Source organism: Gekko japonicus, unplaced genomic scaffold, assembly GCF_001447785.1.
Source record: "Gekko japonicus isolate JY-2015 unplaced genomic scaffold, Gekko_japonicus_V1.1 scaffold155, whole genome shotgun sequence".
NCBI lineage: Eukaryota > Metazoa > Chordata > Lepidosauria > Squamata > Gekkonidae > Gekko > Gekko japonicus.
In genome coordinates, this window is record NW_015167534.1 from 1,230,001 (window position 1) to 1,254,195 (window position 24,195).

The window sequence follows — 24,195 nt, forward strand, 5'->3', positions numbered from 1 at the left end:
ATTACTGATTTATACCTTTTAATATCTGAAGAAATAACCAAAATATGTATTTCAAGAAGCTGGTATTATTACTTATGCCAGCTGGCCTATAGATACTTGCCCTAGTTTATGTACAACCCCACTAAATGTTCAGCTGCTATCATTTTCCATTACAGTCTTAAAGCTCAAAGCTGTGACTTTTTCCACATGCAGATCCTTTCAGTTATGTCCTTCAGTCCTCTGCATTTCACTTTGATAGCAAACCTGAAGGAGCTTCCAGTTCAGGGATGCACTTACATTCATTAGCCATTTATAAGCCTGTTTTCTTATACCTTGTGGATCCTTATTTATTTATTTATTTTTCGAATTTCTACCCTGCCCTCCCGGCTGAAGCTGGCTCAGAGAGGCTTACATAAAAACAGATAAGTTACAGTACATTAAAACATGTTACAACTAAAACAATTCTAAAACCATAATAAAGTGCTAGTGGTCATTGTTAATATAACGGTAATAGCCATTATTCAGAGTTCTCAGCTCACAGTCACTGTAAAAGGTCCCACAGGGCCCTGGTCTCCTCCCGGAGCTCATTCCACCAGGATGGGGCCACCACCGAGAAAGCCCTGGTCCTGGTTGTCGACAGCCTCGCCTCCTTAAGACCCGGGAGGGCCAGCTGGTTCTGAGCCCCTGACCGCAGTGCTCTCTGGGGGACCAGCAGCTTGAAACTAATCCAGTATGCTACTGACAAGGCAGTGCAACGCCTTCAGCACAGGCTGTATGTGCTCCCTTCTAGAGAGCCCCATCAAAAGCCTGGCTATGGCATTTTGCACCAGCTGCAGCTTCTAGATTTGGGACAAGGGCAGCCCCGTGTAGAGAGCATTACAGAAGTCCAATCTTTTTTTTTTAAACTATTTTATTTATAGCGTTATGTCATATTATACATCCATATACATAAAAGTTAATTTATACATTAGGAGTCTTTTACACAAGGTTATTTTCCCACCCCTTATACACTCTTATCCATCTTTTTTGGAAAAGGGTTTCATCTTTTCCATGAATTAACATAGTTAATTTGTCCATTTCTGCAGTATCCAGCAATTTCCAGGCTATTTCCTATCTAGAGGGTAATCTGTCAGTTTTCCAATAACGTGCTACCAATATTCTTGATGAAGTTAAAATATATGTTAACAAATATCTGTCTTCTGTCTCATAACAGTCTGGAATTATATTTAATAGGTAAATTTCTGGTAATAAGTTAAGGTTAACATTCAATATTTCTAGTATTATCTTTTTTACAGATCTCCAAAATTTTTGCATTTTACCACATTTCCACCACATATGAAAGAAGGTTCCAATGTTCGTCTTACATTTCCAACATTTTAGAAATTGTGGCCATACATTTAGAAATTCTGTCTGGTGACCAGTACCATCTATGAAACATTTTATATAAATTCTCTTTGAATTATGTTGCTCTGAGACATCTCATTGTTTTCCATATTTTGGCCCAGTCATCGAAATCTATATAATATCCTATATCAAGTCAAGTCAAGTCAGCCTTTATTGGCATAAATTATCAGAACCATTTATACATTTTAAAACCAGTTGAAAGCACATATATAAAAAATTCTAAAAGAACCTTTGGCGCAGCTTTAAAGCCAAGCAGAGAAACTTAGCCACCTTCTCTGTAATGTCCGGGCTGAGATCTCTTAAAAGTCTATTCACCTTAAGTGCATCAGAACAAGCACCCATACTGGTTAAAAGAGATAGCAAATATGTGATCCTTAGGTCCATGTACAGATTACAATGCAGGAGAACATGAGTGATAGATTCCACGCATTTCTTTCTGCATGGGCAGTATCTGGCCAGATGAGAAACCTTGTTGAATCTGCCGAATAAGATGGCGGATGGCATGGCATTACATCTGGCCAGGGTGAACGCTCTACGTTGTTGAGGGACCTGCAGAGAGGATAGATACGCAGCCATCATCCCTGTTGTAAGGGGAATCTCAGAATTCAAGGGAGAGCAGGTTTTATTGGCTAAACTATATAAATTTTGGTGTTCCGAGTCTAACAACCTGTTTTTAATCTGTTGGAATGCAACCGCAAAAGGCAACATGAACAGGGATTCCAAAGAGAGACCTAATACTTTAATTTTCCCTTCGATATATGCTGACCAGTTTGAGAGGTTGAGCTCGGGAAGCATGTGATGTATGAGGCTCCCATGTTCAAAGTTATAATGAAGGCAGAGCCAGTATTTAAAGGTTGTAAGCCACGCACAAGTTTTCATCAGGGACGAGCCAGTTTCCAGATATATGACCGCGTTCGATATACAATTTGGTAGGGCCATGATTTTACGCAGAAATTTGGATTGGACCTGTTCTATGGCATGGTCAAAAGGTCTAATCCAGATTGGGATGCCGTACAATAACTGGGAGCTGACTTTGGACCTAAAAATTTTGGTTGCAGCTGGCACAAATTGGTTGCCCCTGCGGTAAAAGAAACGTGCTATGGCCGATGCACTATATCTTGCATCCACGCTATCATAGATGATTTGACAATATCATTTTGCATATAGTTTTCCAACAAGAATTTATATATCCTTTGAATCATCTTATCGTTGGATGAAAGCCAAATTTTATCTAATTCATTTCTTGCTGTGTAAAAACCTAGGGTTTTATCTTTACTATAGATTTTAATTGCATACTTTCCCACCATGTCAGATTTATGTTTAGTAATTGTTATAATTGAAGACTTTTTAGTTTATTATTTTTATCTAATAATTTTTCATAAGGTTCCTTCTTATTTTCAGTCAGCAAAGTGGGTTTAATAAATGCTTCTAGGGGGGATACCCATCTAGCGATTTTCGTATAATATTTTTTTTACATTTCACCAGCACTTTATCAATGCACTTCTTAATATATGTTGATGGAAGTCTGAATGTATTTTATTCTTATTATACCAAACATAAGCATGCCAACCCATTTTGAGGTCATGGCCTTCCAAATTTAATGTTCTTTTGTCTTCTAGTGTTAACCAACCTTTAATCCAAAGTGCGGTGGCCGCTTGGTTACAGTAGTCCAATCTTGAGGCTTGTAGCGCCCGGTCCAGATCTTCTAGTTTGGAGCTGGACTGAGTGCCCAACAACAGATAGAGCTGGGTGTCATCCGCATACTGGTGACAACCCAGCCCATGCCTCCAGGCAATCTGGGCAAGGGGGCACATATAGATGTGAAAAAGCATCGTGGAAAGCACTGCCCCTTGCACTAACAACTAGACTTCTGTTCATTTTGAATGCAACAGACTAACATGGCGGCCCCTCTGAAATTATGATCATTTTATTACTCCTTTTATTAGAGACTTTTAATTATTATTATTATTCTTAAATTGAAGCCACTCCAGAGGCTTCAGGTGACAAGCAGGAAAAAAGGATTATTTGCTCCTTTTTTGACTTCATAGTTTATGTAAGGGATGAGGTGATCAATTTACAACAGAATTTGCTGTGCTATCCTTAACTTTTACCGTCTTATCTAAGCATTAAACCATTTTTAAAAAAATAAACACATCATCCACTCAGGGCAGCATACATAACTACTCACCTACTTTATCCCCACAACAATACTGTGAGAATTTGGCTCAAGATTAGCTAATATAGGGTTGCCCACCTCCAGGTGGGGGCTGGAGATCTCCGGCTTTTACAACTGATCTCCAGCTGACAGAGATCAGCTCCCCTGGAGAAAATGGCTGCTTTGAAGGGTGGACTCTATGGCACTGTACCATGCCGAGGTCCCTCCCCTCCCCAAACCCCACCCTCTCCTGGATCCATCCCCAAAGTTTCCAGGTATTTTCCAACCCAGGCCTGGCAACCCTAAACTAACAGGAATACCTTCAAGGCCATGACTTCAAGATCTATCTGTGGCATCCCTAGTTAAAACGATCAGGCAGTAGCGTTGTGAAAGACCTTCACTAAACTGGGGCAACCATTAGTAAGGAATCAGCCCAGGAGAGCCGCTGTGTGTCGGAGTGACGGCCTACCTCAGTATAAAACGAGGCTATGTGCTACATTGCTCCCTTTCATTCTTCTTTCTTCCAAAGACAGAGAAAAATCTACCCACTGGTCTATTACGGGTAAAATTTACTTACGCTCTTTCGATCCACAAGAAACTGGTAGAAGTCCTTGCTGGGCGCCGGGGCTTGTCCACGCACCTCATACAAAACATCTGGAAGAAGAGACGCCATTTTAGGACGCCAGCAGCTAGTAGCTATGGCAACCAGGAAGGGGCGGGGATAGGAAGAGGTCACGGGAAGCCCGCCCTCCCTCTTAAAGGAGACGCAGTTCTTAACGCTTCCAGTCAACGGGGCTTTACTGTCGCAACGGTGGGAAGAGGCCCCTGAATCGCCACGGCTGAAGGAGGCAAAACCACCACCGAGGACGCCACCTGTGGCCTTGCTGACCCCGGGGGAATAACGCCTGCGCGCACCCCGGGGGTGACGACCCCGGCGGAGGGATACCTCTTTTTCGGCCAAGGAACGTCTGAGACAGGCGGAGGGGGACGGGAAGGATAGAACTACCGTCGATACGAAGGGAGGGGGCTGCCGGCCAAGCGGCAGGAGCGCCTAGGCGGTTAGGGGCAGAACACCCGCTGCTGGCAAGGGGGGGGGAGAGCGGGGGCCCCGGGCCCCTTTGGGGGTAAAGTAGTCCCCAGCCTCCCCCTCCGCCGCTGGAGGGGGTACGGGAGCGGAGGTAGACGGCGCACTGATCGGTGCTGCGGCTTCAGCTGATAATTGAAGGGAAGAGGCGCCGGGCAGGACAGAAAAAGAGCCGGAGCCACTGGGGAAGCACGGAGCGCTTTCGCGGAGGCCGCGTCGGGACAAACTAGGTACTGTGGGGCTCTGTGGCTGGCGGGGCGCGGGGGGCCTGTTTGTGTCGCCTGCGCTTGTAGGGGGACCCAGATCACCTTTTCTCCTTCCTTGTTAGCCACAAAAAGTGGATGGGAGGGTTGACACGAAAGGGGCTGTTGTGTGGAGCATGCCAGGGAAGGCTTGTCGTTGGGGTAGGCCTGGGGCCCGTGTGTGCGTGTGTGTGTGTGTGGGGGGGAAGTAGGGGGAGGGGACAACGATACGGTAGTGGTGGCTGTTTGAGGCCCTTGGACGGGCTTGAGGAAGTCCTCCCCCTACAGGGAGGATTTTTATCTTGGTGGTGGGGAGTGATAAATATCAGGTTCTTCCCATGGGGAGAAGGGGGTGGGGGGAAGGAGTGGTGAAAGAGGAGCCAGGGTGGCAGAAATGGAGCTGACAAAATGGCCAAACGGCTGCTTGAAGCTTGTCGTGATTCAGCCTTTCTTTTCTCTCTCTCCCCCCCCCCCCCCGCCATGAGTCATCCACCAAATCTTCTGGAAGGTACCAAGCAGGAGAAATCAGAGAAAGGAATCTGAAGAGCAGACAGATTGCATGTCATGGGTATCTTCTGCCCCCCCTTCCCCTTCCCCTTTGTGGTTTGGGCCTAGCTTCTTTTTCCTCCTCCCCCTGCACTGGTTAAGATTAGCTTTGACTGCTAAATACAAAAGGACAGTGTCAGTGTTGACACTGCACCCGATTTGTATTCGCTCCGGCTCGGTTTCTCCCCTCTCTCACCACTGTTTCCCAAGGGGGCTCTCTCCCCCTCTCCCTGATATGTTATTTACTTGATGAAAGATCTACCGTGAACCCCTTTGAATGCACTTGAGAGAGCGGGGGAACAAACAGTCCAGCCCCTTTAGCCAAATAACGACAACAACAATAAAAAAAAAGAAGAAGAAATGCTAAATGATCAGGTGCCTCCATATTGGCCAGCCTTCTGGGGCCGGGAGGAAGGGGGGAAAGCTGCACTCTACTCAGTGTAAAAAGGGTGCTTGTTTAATCTGGTCCTGCTTGGCCCTGTGTCCCAATGCCGAAGCAGATTGTTTTCACCCCGGTAATTTTAGAGGTGGTTCTCGTCGCTGGGGCCTTCGAGAAGAAACTAGCTTGTGGCTTGTTTGCATAACGCGTCGTATTTAGATATGCACATTCTTCTGTTCTGCTCCTCCTCGTCCCCCCCCCCCCCCCCCCCCCCTAAATTTTTATTAGATAATTTAACATTAGTCAAACGGATCTCGCGGCTTTCACCAGCTTTCTAGGCCGATCGGCTTGCTCTACAACTTTTATTGTTCCTTCCTCCAAATGGCCAGTCCTGTTAGGGTGGGGGAGGTTCATCGCAGCGGGGTTTTAAAATATCAGGAATTCGAAAAAGTTTAGATTAGGAGCAAGGAAACATTAGGGTGGGGAGAGTGGAAAGTTTTGTCAAGGGCTTTAGGGAAAAAACATCGATGTATGGAACAAAGGTCTTGTCTGTATTACAGAGGCCTACATATTAGGCCTGACTGTGTCGCATTTACTCAGAGGAAAGAAATGAAAGCTTGGCATGGGTTTAAATGTGTTCCATGTCTGGCATACATTTCAGGAACGCTACTAGCATTTGTTTTCAGGTTCATTTTGATAGTCCAGCCATATACCAATGTTTCTTGTTCTGGCTTTCTTAATGTAAGCAGTCTTTTTAATATTCTCCATCCTTTTCATCAGTAGCAAGTATTGATTTAATATTGATTTAAGGCCCCATCCCAATTCTTCTTTGACAAAATGATTTCCCTAACACTGACTTCATGTAGATATTGACTCTTGTGACAGTACCAGGCCTGTCATTTTTTTTAAAGAAAAGACAAAGGGGATTAAAAGGCAGAGCTAGATTCTCTGCGTCAAAGAAGGTGGGATCTTGCAATCCATAATGAAGGACTTGTCTTCCAAACAGGGTTTGACAAGGGTCATCTTTCCTTTTAGGACTGGAAAGGTGTGTGTGTGCATGCACACAGAGGGTGGCTTTTGAAAGCCTGGGCTTCAGGCACTATTGCCTGCTTATTTTGTTTAGGAAAATTATTTTCCAGATCTTGTCCTTGCCATATTTCAACTTTGTGAGTTACCCAGAATAAAGATTTCTTTTTTAAAAAATACTTTGAATATAGTAGGAATTAATTGCATTTTGAAAGTTTGAGAGCTTTAGATCACTGTAGTTTTCGTTATATGCTTAATTAATATGTGTATATATTTAAGAAGGAACCTTTGATTAATTTAACTATTTCAATTAATTTTAAAAGCTTCTCTACTCTCATATTTTATACTTTGGATTGGATTTCATGGATAATTTTATCTGGTGGAGGGTGTGTATAATTTTTCACTGGCTTCCTGTCCTATTGCAGATTTCCAAAAACCCCTGCTATTTCTGGGTGGGGGGGGGTCTCCCTGTGCCCTAAGAATGGCATTTTGATGAGTATTTTGGACTGCAGAAGGAAGGGGTGTAAGATAGTTGCACTTCGTGGACAGGTATCATTTCTGTCTGCTGATACTTCTTCAGGATCCAAGCTTTTGTCTACAGTTCTGAGCACATGGGAGTAAACTACATTTAGATCACCAGGGCTTACTTATGAGGAAGTATGGTTGGTGTGAGGCTGGAGCTTGTATACATATACTTGAAAGCAGGACTACTGTCACTTTCCAAAATTGCAGATGTGACCAACTAAGTGAAAATGAGAGCCAAACTCTATTAAGGGAATCCTATGTTTGTTTGTAATAAGCCCCACTGAACAGATATGAACAAACATGTACAGGATCAGGCTGTGTTTTCAAGTGCCTTTTCTTAAGCACACCCTAACACTTTATTTATAGCACTTCATTTTCTATAACTCTTCTAAGACATAAAGTTGTCTAAAGTTTCAGGAAACAAGTGCTATCCACAAGGTAACTGGGCTTGTGGGGGAAGCGTGAGAAATAGCAGAAACCATCTCTTTGTTGTTGTTGCTGTTCAGTCGCACAGTCGAGTCAGACTCTTCGTGACCCCAATTGACCAGATCCCGCCAGGCCCTCCTGTCTTCCGCCGTCCTCTGAAGTTGGCTCAATTTCATGTTCGTTGCATCTATGGCACTGTCTAACCATCTCATCCTTTGCCGTCCCCGTCTTCTTTGACCTTCAATCTTTCCCAGCATCAGGGTCTTCTCCAGTGAGTGCTCCCTTCTCATTTGGTGGCCAAAGTATTTGAGCTTCAGTTTCATTATCTGGCCTTCCAGGGAACAGTCAGGGTTGATTTCTTTGAGGATTGACTGATTTGATCTCCTTGCAGTCCAAGGGACTCTCAAGAGTCTCCTCCAGCACCATAGTTCAAAAGAATCTATTCTTCGGCGCTCGGCCTTCCTTATAGTCCAACTCTCACAGCCATACATGACTACTGGGAATACCATTGCTTTGACCATGCGGACTTTTGTTGGCAGGGTGATGTCTCTACTTTTTATCATGCTGTTTAGGTTCGCCATCACTTTCCTCCCAAGGAAATCTTTTAATTTCATGGCTGCTGTCACAGTCTGCGGTGATCTGGGATCCCAGGAACGTGAAGTCTGTCACTACTTCCACGACTTCCCCTTCTATTTGCCAAGGAGTGATGGGGCCGGATGCCATGATCTTAGTTTTTTTGATGTTGAGCTTCAAGCCCACTTTTGCGCTCTCCTCTTTTACTCTGAGCAAGAGGCTCTTTAGATCCTCTTCACTTTCAGCCATTAGAGTGGTATCATCTGCATATCTGAGGTTGTTGATCTTTTCCCCAGCAATCTTAATTCCCGCTTGTGATTCATCCAGGCCAGCATTTCGCATGATGTACTCTGCATATATATTAAATAAGCAAGGTGACAGTATACATCCTTGTCGTACTCCTTTTCCTATGCTAAACCAATCAGTTGTTCCATATCCGGTTCTAACTGTCGCTTCTTGGCCCTTATACAGGTTTCTCAAGAGACATGTGAGGTGGTCTGGTACTCCCATCTCTTTAAGGCCCTGCCATAGTTTGTTGTGATCCACACAGTCAAAAGCTTTAGCATAGTCAATGAAGCAGAAGTAGATATTTTTCTGGTACTCTCTTGCTTTCTCCATAATCCAGCGAATGTTGGCAATATGATCTCTCGTTCCTCTACCTCTTCGAAACCCAGCTTGTACTTCTGGTAGTTCTCTATCCACGTACTGTTGAAGCCTAGCTTGTAGGATCTTGAGCATGACCTTGCTAGCGTGTGATATGAGTGCAATTGTGCGATAGTTTGAACATTCCTTGGCATTGCCCTTCTTTGGGATTGGAATGTATACTGATCTTTTCCAATCCTGTGGCCACTGTTGCGTTTTCCAAATTTGCTGGCAAATGGAGTGCAGAACTTTAACAGCATCCTCTTCTAAGACTTTGAATAGCTCAGCTGGGATACCATCACCTCCACTAGCTTTGTTGTTAGCAATGCTTTCTAAGGCCCATTTAACTTCACATTCCAGGATGTCTGGCTCGAGGTCAGTGATTATACCGTCGTGGTTGTCAAGGACATCGAGGTCTTTCTTGTATAGTTCTTCTGTGTATTCTTGCCATCTTTTCCTAATCTCTTCTGCTTCTGTTAGGTCCCTACCGTTTTTGTCCTTTATCATGGCCAGCTTTGCATGGAACGCTCCCTTGATTTCTCCAATTTTCTTGAAGAGATCTCTAGTCCTTCCCATTCTATTGTTTTCTTCTATTACTTTGCACTGTTCATTCAGGAAGGCCTCCTTATCTCTCCTTGCTGTTCTCTGGAAATCTGCGTTCAGTTGGGTAAATCTTTCCTTTTCGCCTTTGCCTTTCGCTTTCCTTCTTTCCTCTGCTATTTGTAAAGCCTCATCAGAAAGCCACTTTGCTTTCTTACATTTCTTTTTCTTTGGGATGGTGGTGATTGCTGCCTCCTGTACGATGTCACGAACCTCTGTCCATAGTTCTTCAGGCACTCTATCTATCAAATCCAGACCCTTGAATCTATTCTTCACCTCTACTGTATATTCATCAGGGATGCGATCTAGGTCAAACCTGAATGGCCTCGTGGTTTTCCCAATTTTCTTCAGTTTAAGTCTGAATTTTGCAATGAGTAGCTCATGATCTGAACCACAGTCAGCTCCAGGTCTTGTTTTTACTGACTGGATAGAGCTTCTCCATCTTTGACTGCAAATTATATAGTCAATCTGATTTCGGTGTTGCCCATCTGGTGATGTCCATGTGTAGAGTCGCCTCTTAGGTTGTTGGAAAAGGGTGTTCGCTATGACCAGTGTGTTCTCTTGACAAAACTCTGTTAACCTTTGCCCTGCTTCATTTTGCTTTCCAAGGCCAAACTTGTCTGTTATTCCAGTTACCTTTTGACTTCCTACTTTAGCATTCCAGTCCCCTATGATGATGAGGACATCATTTTTTGGTGTTAGTTCTAGGAGGTGTTGTAGGTCTTCATAGAACCGGTCCACTTCAGCCTCTTCTGCATCAGTGGTTGGGGCATAGACTTGGATTACTGTGATGTAGAATGGTTTGCCTTGGACTCAGACTGAGATCATTCTGTCATTTTTGAGATTGTATCCCAGTACTGACCCCCGCACTCTCTTGTTGACTATAAAGGCCACACCATTTTTTCTACGAGATTCCTGGCCACAGTAGTAGATATAATGGTCTTCTGAATTAAATTCGCCCATTCCTGTCCACTTTAGTTCACTGATTCCTAAGATATCAATGTTCAGTCTTGCCATCTCATTTTTGACCACGTCAAGCTTACCTTGATTCATAGATTTTACATTCCAGGTTCCTGTGCAGTATTGTTCTTTGCAGCATCGGACTTTCCTTTCACCATCAGACACATCCACAACTGAGCGTCCTTTGGGCTTTGGCCCAGCCGCTTCACTCTTTCTGGGGTTACTTGTACTTGCCCTTTGCTCTTCCCCAGTAGCATATTGGACATCTTATATTTTATTTATTTATTTATTTATTTATGTTTGGATTTATATCCCGCCCTACCCCGAAGGCTCAGGGCGGCTTACAGGGGCACTATGTGCCAAGATTATAACAATAAAACACATAATATAAAACAATAAATTACAACAAAATACAGTAACAAGTTTACAATACAAGTTTACAAGTTTGTATTCCTTGGTGGTCTCATATCCAAATACTGCCCAAGGCAGACCCTCCTTAGCTTCTGGGATCTGACAAGATCAGGCTAGCTGTGGTTGAAGACCAGGGTTTCCTCTAAGCTGAGTTAGTATTAGCTCACAGTTTTTTAGCCTCCGGCTCACACATTTTTGTTTTAGCTCAGGAAGGATGGCTCCAGAGCAAACTAATTTATGCAACAGCAAAATTGCTTGATCACAACTTTAAGGCCAGTAGCTCACCAAGTAGAATTTTTGCTCACAAGACTCCACAGCTTAGAGGGCGCATTACTTAAGACCTGTAGGTTATTTTAAATATAAAATGGGCAAGATATGTGGGAGGCGGAATGCAAAATCATCCCAGTATTCGAAAGAGTAAGAATGTTTGATGCAGCTTGTTAGGCATCTTACAAGCCTAACAAAATATTATTCCAGTGTAAGATTTTGTGGACTTGAGTCTACTCATTAAATGAAGTGCAAGGATCCTCACTGATGGGCAGTGAGTTTCCCGATTCTTCAGCAGAGGAAGATCTTTCTCAGCAGCTGCTACCTGAGATTGGTTTAACTGGAGGTGCCTTGGTTTGAACCTGGGACCTTCTATATGCAGAGCAGGTTCTCTATCACTGAGCCATGTCCTTTCCCAGAAAATGGCATCTCTTACTTAACAGTGAACTATCATTTATGGTTGGCAAGTAATAATTGGACTGGTGTTGGGGAATATCTCTGATGTCTAAGCTTGAGGGTGGCACTTAAGAGTTAGAAATAGTGTTCTAGCCCAGAGTCAGTACTTGTCTTCCATGTGGTATAGGGTGGTGGAAAAGAATGTGTCTCAGAGCGGGATTTTGACATGGAGAAGGGTCTTTGCGAAAGAGTCAAATGAATGGCTTCATATAGGTTTCCCTTATAAGCACCTGAAATGTTTCTTTGCTTGAAATAAAAAGATACCTTAAAATGGATAGCTTCCACTAAGTCTCTTAAAGATCAAAGACATGAAGGAAAAGGGCAATATCATAAACCTTGCTGTTTCTTCAACTAGGGAAGCTACTTGAAAGATTTTAAGATGGCTGATCTTAAGGAGCTATAAACTTTACCTGAACAGTTGTTGTACAGTTGGGACCCTAAAACTGTTGAGGGTATTGTATGTCAGGCTGCATTTGTGCTCTGAAAATAAGGGCATCAACTTCACAAAGATTTATACTAAATGAATCGTCCTTCCCTCTCTTGGACGTCTTGGTGCACTAGTTCTGTAAGGGTGGTGGTGGCTGGGTGCTATAGATCTGTCAGAATTTTCAGTGTCCTTGCCAACCTGTAGTTCCAAGAATGTTTTGAAGAAATCCATGACCGTTAAGTTGCTGTGAAATAAACATATGCTTGCATTGTGTATGTGCACTATGCCAATAGTTACATGTAACTGAACATGCTCCATATGTTACTTACTATTGGCACTGTCATTCAAGAGAAGGTTGAGTAGCTGTATGCCTGTTAACTGTAAATGTTGATAGCTGACTTGAGCCTGGCTGCAGAAAGCTCTATGTAGTGATGTAATAAGTGTCAGACCTCAAATATATCCAGAAACTTACTGAACTAATGCTAGTTCCTAGATCTACATTCCTTGGCCTTCATTACTTCTTAAGAACGTAAGAGAAGCCAATGTCAGATCAGGCCAATGGCCCATCCAGTCCAACACTCTGTCACACAGTGGCCAAAAATACCAGGTGCCATCGGGCGGTCCAGCAGTGGGGTCAGGACACTAGAAGCTCTCCCACTGTTGCCCCCCCCCCAGCACCAAGAATACAGTGCATCATTTGCCCCAGGCTGAGAGTTCCTATCTATACCTTGTGGCTAATAACTACTGATGGACTTCTGCTCCATATCTCTCCTTATATATAATTGAATAGTGGGTGCCAAAGTTCTAATTCTAAAATGCCCTCCCTTAGTGTATGGCTGATGGCACTGCTCCTCAGCATATATCGCCACCAATCAGAAGGCAAAGCCCGGGTCCCGCCCACACCACAACTGCTGCGACAGCCTGGTCTTTTGCATATGGAAGCTGATTGGACTGAAGTCCATTCCACACCTCAAACTCCCCCCCCCCCACAAGGCAGTTGGAACTTTCAGTTGCATAATATACCTCATAGGGGAGAGGAGAATGGGTAACAATGGTTACCACTCTCCAGGTGAGGGCTACAGATAACTCAAACATACAAATGCTCTTCAGGTAGCAGAGATCAGTCCCTCTGGAGAAAACAGTGGACTCTGTCATTAAACCCTGCTGAGGTCGCCACAGGAAACTGACACTGTTTGCCCAAAGCCAGAGCACTCTCCCAGAGCCTCTTTCTAGATCCCGTTGTATTTATTTCCACAACGGGCATTATTTCTAGTGTTTATCTAATTCTCTCTTGAAGCCATCCATGCTTGTAGCCGCCACCACTTCCTGTGGCAGTGAACTCCATGCTCTATACCAGGGGTGCAAAATCCATTTCCATGGGCTGCATTTGGTCCCCAAGCGATGTAGTCTACAAAGTTTTAATTAAGGTATGATAGGACTTTTGCTTAATTTATCACTTGCATAATCCTTCTATGCTTCTGAATACCTTTGCTTCATCTGGCTATAGCTGCTTCATCAATGCTTTTTAACCCTTCTTGTCAGTATGCTCTTGTATGGCAGGCATTTTTATTTGCCAGTTTACTTGAATTTAGATGATCTCTGTCCCAGAAGAAAGGAATTATCCTGAAAGTTTATTATTGTACATAACTGTAACTTTAGTGTAAATGTAAGACAGCCCTTGTTCTTTAACATCATGCATAGAAAAACTTCATCCTTTTCAAGATAAATACCCTGTTTTGCCTGCCCATGTATTTAAGGATGCTTCTATGCTTAACTCCCTTAAACCATTCACTTGGGATAGTGTATATAACTGCTAGCATGTATATAATTTGTGAAAGTAACTTTTTATATGTACAAGATTAGTCCCTCCATCTTCGGTACTGGTTGCCAATAGTTTTAATTTAACCCAGTAAGATTATTCAATGAACAAAACCTTAAGTGTGCCATGCGTAATTGGTATTTTACCTTAAACTACTGTGAATTCCAGACATCCCAGTGATGCAAAATAGTAAGCGCTGTGGGAAAGGTAATGGTATAATTGCATTAAATGAATAGGGTTGAGGGGTTCTTGGTCGCATGCATGCATATCATCTACATTTTTATTCTACCATTTCTCAAAAAAATTCAGGATTACACACTTGGTTCTCCCTTTTGCATTTATCCTCAAAACAGCCTTATGAGGCAGATCAAATTGAGAGATAGTGACTGGCCTGAGGTCTTTCAGTGAGACTCTCAGCAGAGTGGGAATTTGAATTCCATTCACCATGGTCCTTTTCTGACACATGAACTATGATAAAACTGAATGACTTGTGATATTGCTCAGCACAGGATATCATATGTGACTGTCTACTCCTTGCTACTTTACTGGTTGTTGGCCCAGGAAGGATACTGTATTTTAGGAATCAGTTGGGATTTAGAAGGTAAGTTGGGTAACCAGAGGTGATGGGCAAGAAAAAACAGACTAAGATGAGTGGATATGTGCCACTTTGATTTCTTTTCTGTCTCTGGATGCTGTGGTGTAGGACAGTTAAGCTCTTTATCCTGTGCTATTCATTACAGTGCTAGTGGAAGCGCAGACACATCATTATGCTATAATTATGGAAGAGAGCTTGGAACGTGAGTATATCTAGACATTTTTCTGGGTTATTGATATGGTGCCATTTAAGTATTGGGGAAGGAAATGGAGAGTGGTGGTAATAATGGAAGTAAATTACAGATACCAGACTAGAATATACTGTGGAGCAATGTTCCCTCTAAGCTGTGGAGTCTTGTGAGCAAAAATTCTGCTTTGTGAGTTACTGGCTTTAAAGTTGTGAGCCAGCGATTTGGCTACTGCATAAATCAGTTTGCTCTGGAGCCATTTTTCCTGAGCGAAGACAAAAGTCTGTGAGCTGGAGGCTACAAGATTGTGAGCTAGCTCACACTAACTCAGCTTAGAGGTAACACTGCTGTGGAGTTTGGATCTGGGGTGAACTAGACTTTCTGTGGTTATGTTGGTCCATGTGCACAATAGGTTTCTTGGATGATATAATATCAACAGTTAAGTTGAAATATTCCAGGCTTATTTTGGCTGTTCGGGACTGACTTTAGACTTCTGGCCTCTGTTTTATCCAGTTCTAGATCCCTAATAAGCCCTATTTGGACTGGATAAAATTTTCCATTGCTCTGTAAATGGATAACTAGGTTGCAAGCAATTATCAGTATTACTTATTTATTATTATGATGATGGATTTTGCCTTTTTGAAGGTACGTACCCTTGCCTTCATATAACTACCATGGTGTTTCATGTTTCACCAGCTTGGTTAGTCTTGGAGGACTAGAGACCCATTTGGATCTTAGAATTGTCAGGTAGAATATTGTGTTTCATTGGCTGCTGAGGCCAAAGGCTCATTAGTAAAAGCTGTAGATAACATGATGGGTCCTCTTGTGATTTAGAAATGGGTAGTTTGGGAGGCAAAGAGGAGTAACTGAGCAGGTTTCACAGTGGAGGGAATTAAGCATTGGGGTACTTTGGAGATTGAAGCCATTATGTAGAATTGAAGGTGAGCTGTAAAATGGCCAGGCTTGTAGATAACACCAAATTGTTAAGAATGCTGAGAACCAAAGCACTTAGTGTTGTGCTCTGAAAGGATTTCTCCAAACTGTGTGAACGGGCAACAGCATGACAAAGGAGGTTCATTTTGACTGTGAATATAAATTTGTGGTACCATGGGACTTGGAATACAGAGTACCCTTCTGATTACCCCCATCTTAAAATAATATTGTAGCACTGGAAAAAAATAACCAGAATGATTAAAGCATTGGTATTTGTTCCCTGTGAGGAAAGGCTAAGGAGTTCAGGGCTTTTATGTTTAGAGAAAATATAACTTAAGAGGAGGCATGCTGGATGTTTACACATATTATGTGTGGGGTGGAGAAGATGAATATGGGCTGCAGTCACATGGAGCATTAGCCACGCTACAGAGGCGGAAGATAGGTGGATTTTCCAGCCGTGATCACACCGCAACATCTGGGAAGCGTAGAGCTCCCATGGCGAACCCGAGGCTTCCCGCCGAAGTTGCGGAGTTAAGAACTAGTACCTCCGAGGTACTTGTTTCCAGAAACCGTGGGGCAAGGGCTGGTGTCTGATCACGTTTCCGGTGGTGGCATCCGGCGCCCGCCCATGTCCCTTCGCAAACAGGTGTTCCCCCCCCCAAGTCTCCACAAGATGCGCACAAGCACCCAACGGCTCATGCGCACAAAAAGGAAAGTGCCGTTTCGGCTTAAAAAATAAATAAATAACCCCATTTGTCACGGCAGCGGCACCTAGCCATTGCTGGTGTGATCGTGCCGCTTCTTTGCCGCGCTGCAGGATCGTGGTGTGCCGCCGGCATGTCTGATTGCGTAATTGCGGCTCAAACTGCGCCGGGGCAATTAGCCACGCCTCCCCCTGCGATACCCGGCCCGTGTGACTGGGGCCATTGTGTATTTTTTCCTTTCCCATGGTACTAGTACTCACAGGTACCCAGTGAAATGGAAGGTAAATTGATTCAGGACTGGTAAAAATATGTCAAAGAGCAGCATGTGGAATTCAGTGCCAAAGGATGTAGTGATGGCTTGGAGGTCAGTTGGTTTTAGAAGGGATTTAAACAAGTTTATTAAGGGTAGATCATCAATGGTGTTGCCCAATAACTTAGTGAAAACTCCATGAACACTTGAACCTGCCTTATACTGAATCAGACCATTGAGATCAATATTGTCTACTCAAACTGGCAGTGCTCCCCAGGGTCTTGGGCCCTGGTCTTTCACATCACCTCCTGCCTGGTTCTTTTAACTGGTGATGCTGGGGACTGATGCTGGGACCTACTGCATGCCAAGCAGAGGCTCAACCAGTGAGCCACAGCCTCTGCATTTTCAGAAGCAGTAATCCTTTGAATATCAGTGCTGCAGGTGTAGCAACAAGTGGAAGTTTAGGCATCCAAGCCTGGCTTGTAGGCCTTCTGTGGGCACATGGTTGGCCACAGAGTGAAGCAGGATACTGGGCTAGATGAGTCAAGATCTGATCTATAGTGCCAGTTCTTACAGCATGCTTGATTGACCCAGGCTGGGTTTGATATAGTTATTCTAAGTGTCCTCTTCCATCGCTTAATTACCACGTTCTGTGATTATGGAAGACTGGAGGTGTGGGAGGGACAAGAAAGGGGATCATATCATAAATTGCAGCATACATTACTCAAAGTCTTGTTTGTAGCAGTAAAAACGATTCAACTTGCAAAATGGTAGTGGTTTTGGAGCAAATGGACTAGTGAAAGCCTGCTCGATGCCTATAGGTCAAGTCATATTGTAGTGGCTGTAGCACGTTAGAGATCTTACGTGCTGTTTTGCTCATATAACTGAGTGTGTGTGTGGAAAGGGGTTCCTGTTGTGAACACATTTATTTATTTACTTCATTTACACCCCTCTTTTCGTGGAAAGTAGTATACAGGAGACTCCATTTCTCCATTTGATCTTCACAACAACCCTTTCAGGTGGAAAGTATGTGAGAGACCCAAGATCACTCAGCAAACTACCATGGGACAGTGGGATTTTAACTGGGGTCTCCTAAATCCTAGTCCAACACTATAGCAACTGCACTACATCTGAGGCGGGGGGCAGTCTCTGTCATTTTAGATCAGTGTCAAAATTGTGCTTGGGTTTATGTAGTCTGAAATGTGCTGTTTCTTGTAATTGGGAACTCTGCCTACCCTGGCTGGGGAAAGCTGCTGAGGAAAGACTAGCTCCTCTAACTAGAATTATTGCCATCCAGCTCAGGGAAGTGAGGGTACCAAACATCATTAAAGCAGCTTTGTTCTGTTAAGGGGGAAGAAAGGACCTTGGATATGGATTCCTGAGCCATTTTGTTGCCCTTCCTCTTGGTAGCTCAGGGATGTCAAGTGCAAGGTGAAAATAGTTGGTTGTAAAGGAGGAAGGGACAACAAGATTAGTGGTAATATCACATGGGCTGTCTTGGCTTAATGGCTGCTGAAAATATGTGTTCAGAGTTGAGAGGCCCCTACAGTCGTTCACAAGGAAAATATGCCATGTGTGGAATGAACACAAAAGGTGTTATTGCTGCATATGGAAGGCTTGCAACAGAACATGGAGAGAGCTAAAGCTTCAGTACTCACTGTTGATAGTAAGTTTGTTTATGCTCTGAGGTAATGGTATGGAAAAGAAAAACAAATTCTAGCTCATGCAGCTACATATTTCAGCTTTAAGCTATGACTACAAATATTTGTGTTTTAAAAATTGATCTCTCTTAAATTAAACACTGAATAGTGACTGTTGCATTTGAAGTTTAGGAAGAAGTGATGGGACTTTGTTTTCAGAGAAGCAGGGATAGAAATCTAGCAAGACTGAAGATATGTCTCTGTTCCTATGTCTTCTCCATGGAAGAGAGCATGGAAATGTAACTATAGCTATTAGCTATAAGGAACCGATTGCTAGGTCCCCAGCAAGGTAGGAACCAAGTCCAATCCACTGCCTTCTCCATGGGAGGGAAAGCTGGAGTGGCAATCCACAAGGGTGCACCTGAGCCTCACTCACTTTTCTGTTCTCCATGGCTTGATAAGGAAGACCTTATCAATCCTAAAGGAATAATTAGAAGTCAACAATTGGCATACCATTGTTGGAAGTTTTCTAGCCTAAGTAGAGCTTTGCTGGGTTCGGGAGGTGATTCCTATGGGGTGGCCAAACTTGCTTAACATAAGAGCTGCATAGAATAAATGTCAGACATTTGAGAGCCACAAGACATGAACAAATATCACACACACATTTTTATTGAAAAATATCCAAATTTGCTTTTTATTAACATTAAATAAGACTGCTAAAAATAAAAACCAAAGTGGTAAAAACAGATATTGATAATGATATTTGTCCAATTATATTTATTTGTCTAAGAGAGAGAAGGGGAGAGGTGGAAAGAAAGAATGAAAGAGGTGGAAAGAAAAAGAGAGAAACAACAAAAGGAAATAGATGGGGAGGGAGTAAGGCGGAAGGAAGGAATAGAGAGAGAGAGAAAAGAATTAGAAAATGAGAAAGGTGGAAATAAAGCAAATATATGGGGAAGGGAGTGGGAGGAAGGAAGAGAGAAAGAAACAAAGAATCGAAGAAAGCAAACAGATGGGGAGGGAGGGGGAGGAAGGAAAGAAGAGAGAGAGAGAAAGAAATAGAAACAAAGAAAGCAAATAGATGAGGAAGGGAGAGAGTGAGAAAGAGGAAGGGAGAGAGAGAAGTGGAAAGAAAGCAAATAAATGGGGAGAGAGGAAGGGAGAGGTGGAAAGAAAACAACTTTAACTTTAAATGTGCTCTCCAACACCCCCCCCCCAAAGCTGGCTTGGCTCGGAGAAGGGATTTAAAGAGACAAATGCCTTCTCCAAGCTGACGGGCGGGGTGGCGGGGCACGGGCTTGGAGAACATCTTTAACTTTAAATGTGTTTTCCAAGACCCCTGCCTTTGTTGCCACGCTGGCTTGGCTTGGAGAAGGGGTTTAAAGAGACAGATGCTTTGAGAACACATTTAAAGTTAAAGTTGATTTCTTTCTCTGCTCCCCTCCACCTCAAGCCTACCCAGGGAAGGGAACACTGGCTGGGGAAGGGAAGACATGCCTCCCCTTCGCTTCCCCAGTCACCCTGTTGGGAGCCATACAATAATATGTGTGACAGAGCTGCATGTGGCTCCCGAGCCACATTTTGGCCACCCCTGCATAGTAGATGAGAAGAAAATGCATAAGTATTTAAAACTTGTTTCAAAGTAACTTATTTTTTATAAGAACATGGAATACTCCCTCTTCACACACCTCCTGGGAAGAAGGAAAGCCTGAAGGGGGAATGGAACCATGTACTAAATTAAGGGAAGCTGAGGCTGTAACCAGTTCTCCTGATATTCCAGTTGAAAGCCCTTTCATTTGAATGAGGGCATGAGGGAAAGATGATAAAATGTGTCAAATGTTCTATATTTTCATAAATGTAATTACAAATGTTTTGTTACATGTTGAACAGGTGAAATTGCCCTGATGTACCTAGTTAATCAGTATTTGTGTTCTGGTACTCAGAAGACTTTCACTCCCAACCAGATCTCAAAAAGTGTTGTTGGTAAAATGGGCCATCTTCTGAAAATAAGCTATTTAGAACTTTGCAACAGAAGGTCACAGTACAGAACTTATTTGAGGAGAACTTGATGTTTTGATTCATATATTTTGTGTGGTACCTTACATTGGCAAAATCACAAAAATCGCCTTTTTTGAGTTGATAGTTTTCCAGAGAACAGTGTTCGTCTTTGATGGCTTGGCTTTTTGAAAAGAGCTATGTGAGGTTCCTTCAATATTGTGAGTTAACAGTTTATTAAACAGGCCTGAATTTATAGCAGGTATAAATTGACGTGTTTGGATTTTTCCATAGCTATTCAGTTGTCTGCATAAAATGTGAAGTAATCGTTGCAGTCTCCATTCATACTTTAAAGTGTGGGTGAGGATTTTCATTATAATAGAGATGGAAATATGTATAGCCTTTGATACTTAGAAATTATTGATGTTAAAACCTGTGCTGCTATTCACAGTCCTTCAGCTCAATGAGTGATGCTCATGAGAAATAAAGTAAATATATATAAAAAATACTTGATCTCCATTTCTAGCTTTCGTCTTCCTGCTTCTTGTTTTCTTCTCACCTTGCAATTGCTGCTTTCAGTGCCTTTATACAGACTGAAGTCTCCTGTTTTGGTGGAGTTGCTAGGCATCTGCACAATGCCAACCATGATTTTGTGAGATCTCATTGGCATTCTCTTTTATGGTTTTTTTGGTGGGATTTTAACCCTCTGACCATTTTTTTTTCTCCCTCCAGATTTTTCTGCAAATCTAGGAGCTGTCCCAAGTTGGTAGGGCCATGTGCAGAGCAAGCCCACCCCCACCCCCATTTTGTATATTTCTTGGTTTACATTCTAGAGCCATCTTCAGAATTGAATTCAGAGATTAGGGTTGGGGTGGAGATAAAGGTTTTGCATTAATGCAGTGAGTGTGACATTACCCACCTCTTTTCTGAGCCTGGTTGCTGGGCTTTGGTTTTGGAGATGAGGCTAAAAGCATCCCTTGCACTGCTCCTTTGTCTGCCATGGTAGTGAGATGTGGGGAAGGAGAAATCAAGGTAGTGCCCTTTGAAAGTCCAGGAATCCATCATGTTCTAGGCTGATATCAGGAAATGGTGGAAAAGGAAAAAGCTATGTGGACAGATAAGTCTTAAGCTTCTGCTGTTAAGGACTGTGTTGAATGCAGCACAATGCATAGATGCATTGTAATCTTTTTCCTTATGGATTCTCTGCAACATACAGGTCCACGCTCTGCACACATTTGCTGAATTGTTGATTTATTTTAAAATGTTTATAAGCTTGCCTTTTTCCTGCTTCTCAGAGAACTAAGAAACAAGAGCTATGGTGGGTGAATCCAATTAGTGTCTCTCTTTTTCACTGAAGTCCATGATGTCTCTCCTTCCTTGCTCAACCAACAGACTTGTAGGACTCTGGTAGATGGATCTGCCCCCATCACGATAGAATGGCTGGATTTCTTCCTGTGTCCCTGTGTGCTTGGCAGTACATTTCTGTGGTGGTCCTTGTACAGAAAGTTCATGTCTCATACAGTTGTAGTACTGGAATTATCTGTACTTGGCTTTTGCAAAGGCCTTTGAGAACTCCTTGTTGCAGGAGGGTGTATACTTAGGATATTTATGCTAGCTATTGTAACATCCCGTTTGCCATTGTGAGGTAAGGAGAAAGAAGCAGCCTAACATAGTTGACCTGAAAAGGAATAGTAGACTGGGCATTTACTATCCTTTGAATATTTAATAGAAGGAGGCTTGGATAAAAACAAAATCATATAACAAAAATGTTAATCAGTGCTAATATCTTGATCCCAACAGCAGTTCTTAAAAAGTGTTGGCAGCATATCTTGACTAAGATGGTAGTAATGATCAAATCCTAGCATGTTCACATCAACATCCTGGGAAGGCTGGGCAAGTTGTGAATATCACCATGTTTGCATGAAATTAGAGTGAACAAAAATGCATTTTTATTATCTTGTTCTGGGAGCTGTCACCTGGGCACAATAATTGTGAAAAGGTCGAAAATGAGTGTTCTTACTGATGCGAGGGGTGCAGTTGGTGTCCCTGAGCCAGATTTCTCCCGTGTGCTGGCATTGCATTAGTCTTTGGCAGTGCCAGAAGTAAGGATGGGGGTTGCCCTGCACATTGAGAAACTAGAGTAGTCTTACCTTGCTTACAAAGATTGGATCCTTTTTCCTTTGGAGTTTAGTAAACTGTGGTACAAAAGCTATTTGCAGAACTGCTTTATATATTCACTACATGCAAGAAAATTCAGGGGGAAATCAGTACAGAAATGAAAGCAGCTAGTATGCTTCTTTTTTAATCTGTATAAATGTGTGTGCAATATCATGCAGCAATTTTAACTTTCAGTCTCTTCCCTTCAGTAGTTAGGTATGTCCCATTTACTCAAGAATATGCCAATTGAGCCAGTGTGGTATAGTGGCTAAATTGCCAGGCTCTGGCCAGTTTGGTGTAGTGGGTAAGTGCGCGGACTGCTAAATTGCCAGGCTCTGGCCGGTTTGGTGTAGTGGTTAAGTGCGCGGACTCTAATCTGGGAGAACCGGGTTTGATTCCCCACTCCTCCACTTGCACCTGGCTGGATGGCCTTGGGCAAGCCGTAGTTCTGATAAGAGCAGTTTCTGTCAAGAGCTCTCTGAGCCCCAACTACCTCACAGGGTGTCTGTTGTGGGGAGGGGAAGGGAAAGGAGTTTGTAAGTCGCTCTGAGACACCTTTGGGTAGTGAAGGGTGGGGTATTAATCCAATCTCTTCTCTCTTCTTCTTCTCTTCTATGGAGACTTGGGCTCAGCTATGAAGCTCCTTGTGTGACTGGGCCAGCCTAGTTCTGCCTCATGGATACAAACAAAATTAAGTCCTGTTGTTCTCTAACAGTTGCAACTGGTGGGTGGAAGCACTGTCAAGTTGCAGCTGAGCTATGGCAACCCCAGAGGATTTTCAAGGCAAGAAATGAAGAGAGGTAGTTTCCAATTGCCTGCCTTTGCTTAGCAACCCAGATTTTCCTTGGTGGTCTCCCATCCATGTACTAACCAGGGCTGACCCTTCTTAACTTCTGAGATCCGGTAAGATTGGGCTAGCCTGGGCCATCCAGGTCAGGGTAGTTGCAACTACGTGTTTCATTTTCTCACCAACTGATATAATTTGTATGCCTAATGGTGGAAGTACATAAAGGGGATTTCTGTACATAACGGGAATTTCTATAACATGTTAAAAGTGTCTTGTACTGTGGTTAGATATTCCACCCAAGCCCACAGAAATTGAAACACAATATGTAATGCCTTCCCTTAATTTAAAAATCCTCAGTATGTGGTAATTAACACTGCAGAATAAAATAATTCTTAATGATCTAGTATGTGACAACTCACAACCAGCGTGCTGTTCCATGTACTTAAATCAATAAACCTTTTCATATAACATGCTTTCTAGTTGATATTTATGTCTATTTATTTTTATTAGGCTAGATTTTTGGACTACCCTTTTCCACTTGCGCAGGGCTCAGGGCAGTTCACAACAATTTAATTCAGTACAGTGTAAAATAAGTTAAATTCATAAAAACTCAATATTGAAAACATTCAAGCATTTTAAACATTTCAGAACATTTTAAAAACAAGATGGCTGTGCTGGCATTCAGTCATGGGGGGGGGGGTGCCAGGCAGATGTAAGGAACCATTGCTGGCCTCAACCAAAGGCCTGGCTAAACGTCTCTGCCTTACATGCCCTGCAAAACTTTAATAGATCAGACAGGGCATGGATGTCACTCAGCAGAGAGTTCTACCAGGCTGTGGCCAGGGCAGAAAAGGCCCTGGCCCTGGTTGAGGCCAACAAGATATCTTTTGGGCCAGGGACCACCAGAAGTTTCTTATCTGCTGGTCTTAATCTTTGACTCATTTTTAAAGTCCCATATACTACTAAAATTTAATGGTATCCCCAACTAATATGTGTTGGGATCCTGTCATACCTGAAGAAAAGTTG

At 43.0% G+C, this 24,195-nt stretch overlaps 2 protein-coding genes across 4 annotated transcripts in view; one reads left to right on the plus strand and one right to left on the minus strand.

Annotated features, from left to right (window-relative positions):
- FBXO36 (F-box protein 36) overlaps positions 1-4,213 on the minus strand; it is a 56,749-nt gene extending 52,536 nt beyond the window's left edge. Inside the window, exon 1 of the mRNA XM_015413481.1 lies at positions 4,112-4,213. Coding sequence (XP_015268967.1) covers positions 4,112-4,211 — 100 coding nt within the window. The 5' untranslated portion in view covers positions 4,212-4,213. The remainder of the gene's footprint in view (positions 1-4,111) is intronic.
- Positions 4,214-4,294: 81 nt separating this feature from the next.
- Positions 4,295-24,195, plus strand: part of TRIP12 (thyroid hormone receptor interactor 12) — a 127,408-nt gene continuing 107,507 nt past the window's right edge. For all 3 annotated transcript variants that reach the window (XM_015413482.1, XM_015413483.1, XM_015413484.1), the window contains exon 1: positions 4,295-4,852. The gene's annotated coding sequence lies outside the window, so the exon portion shown is untranslated. The remainder of the gene's footprint in view (positions 4,853-24,195) is intronic.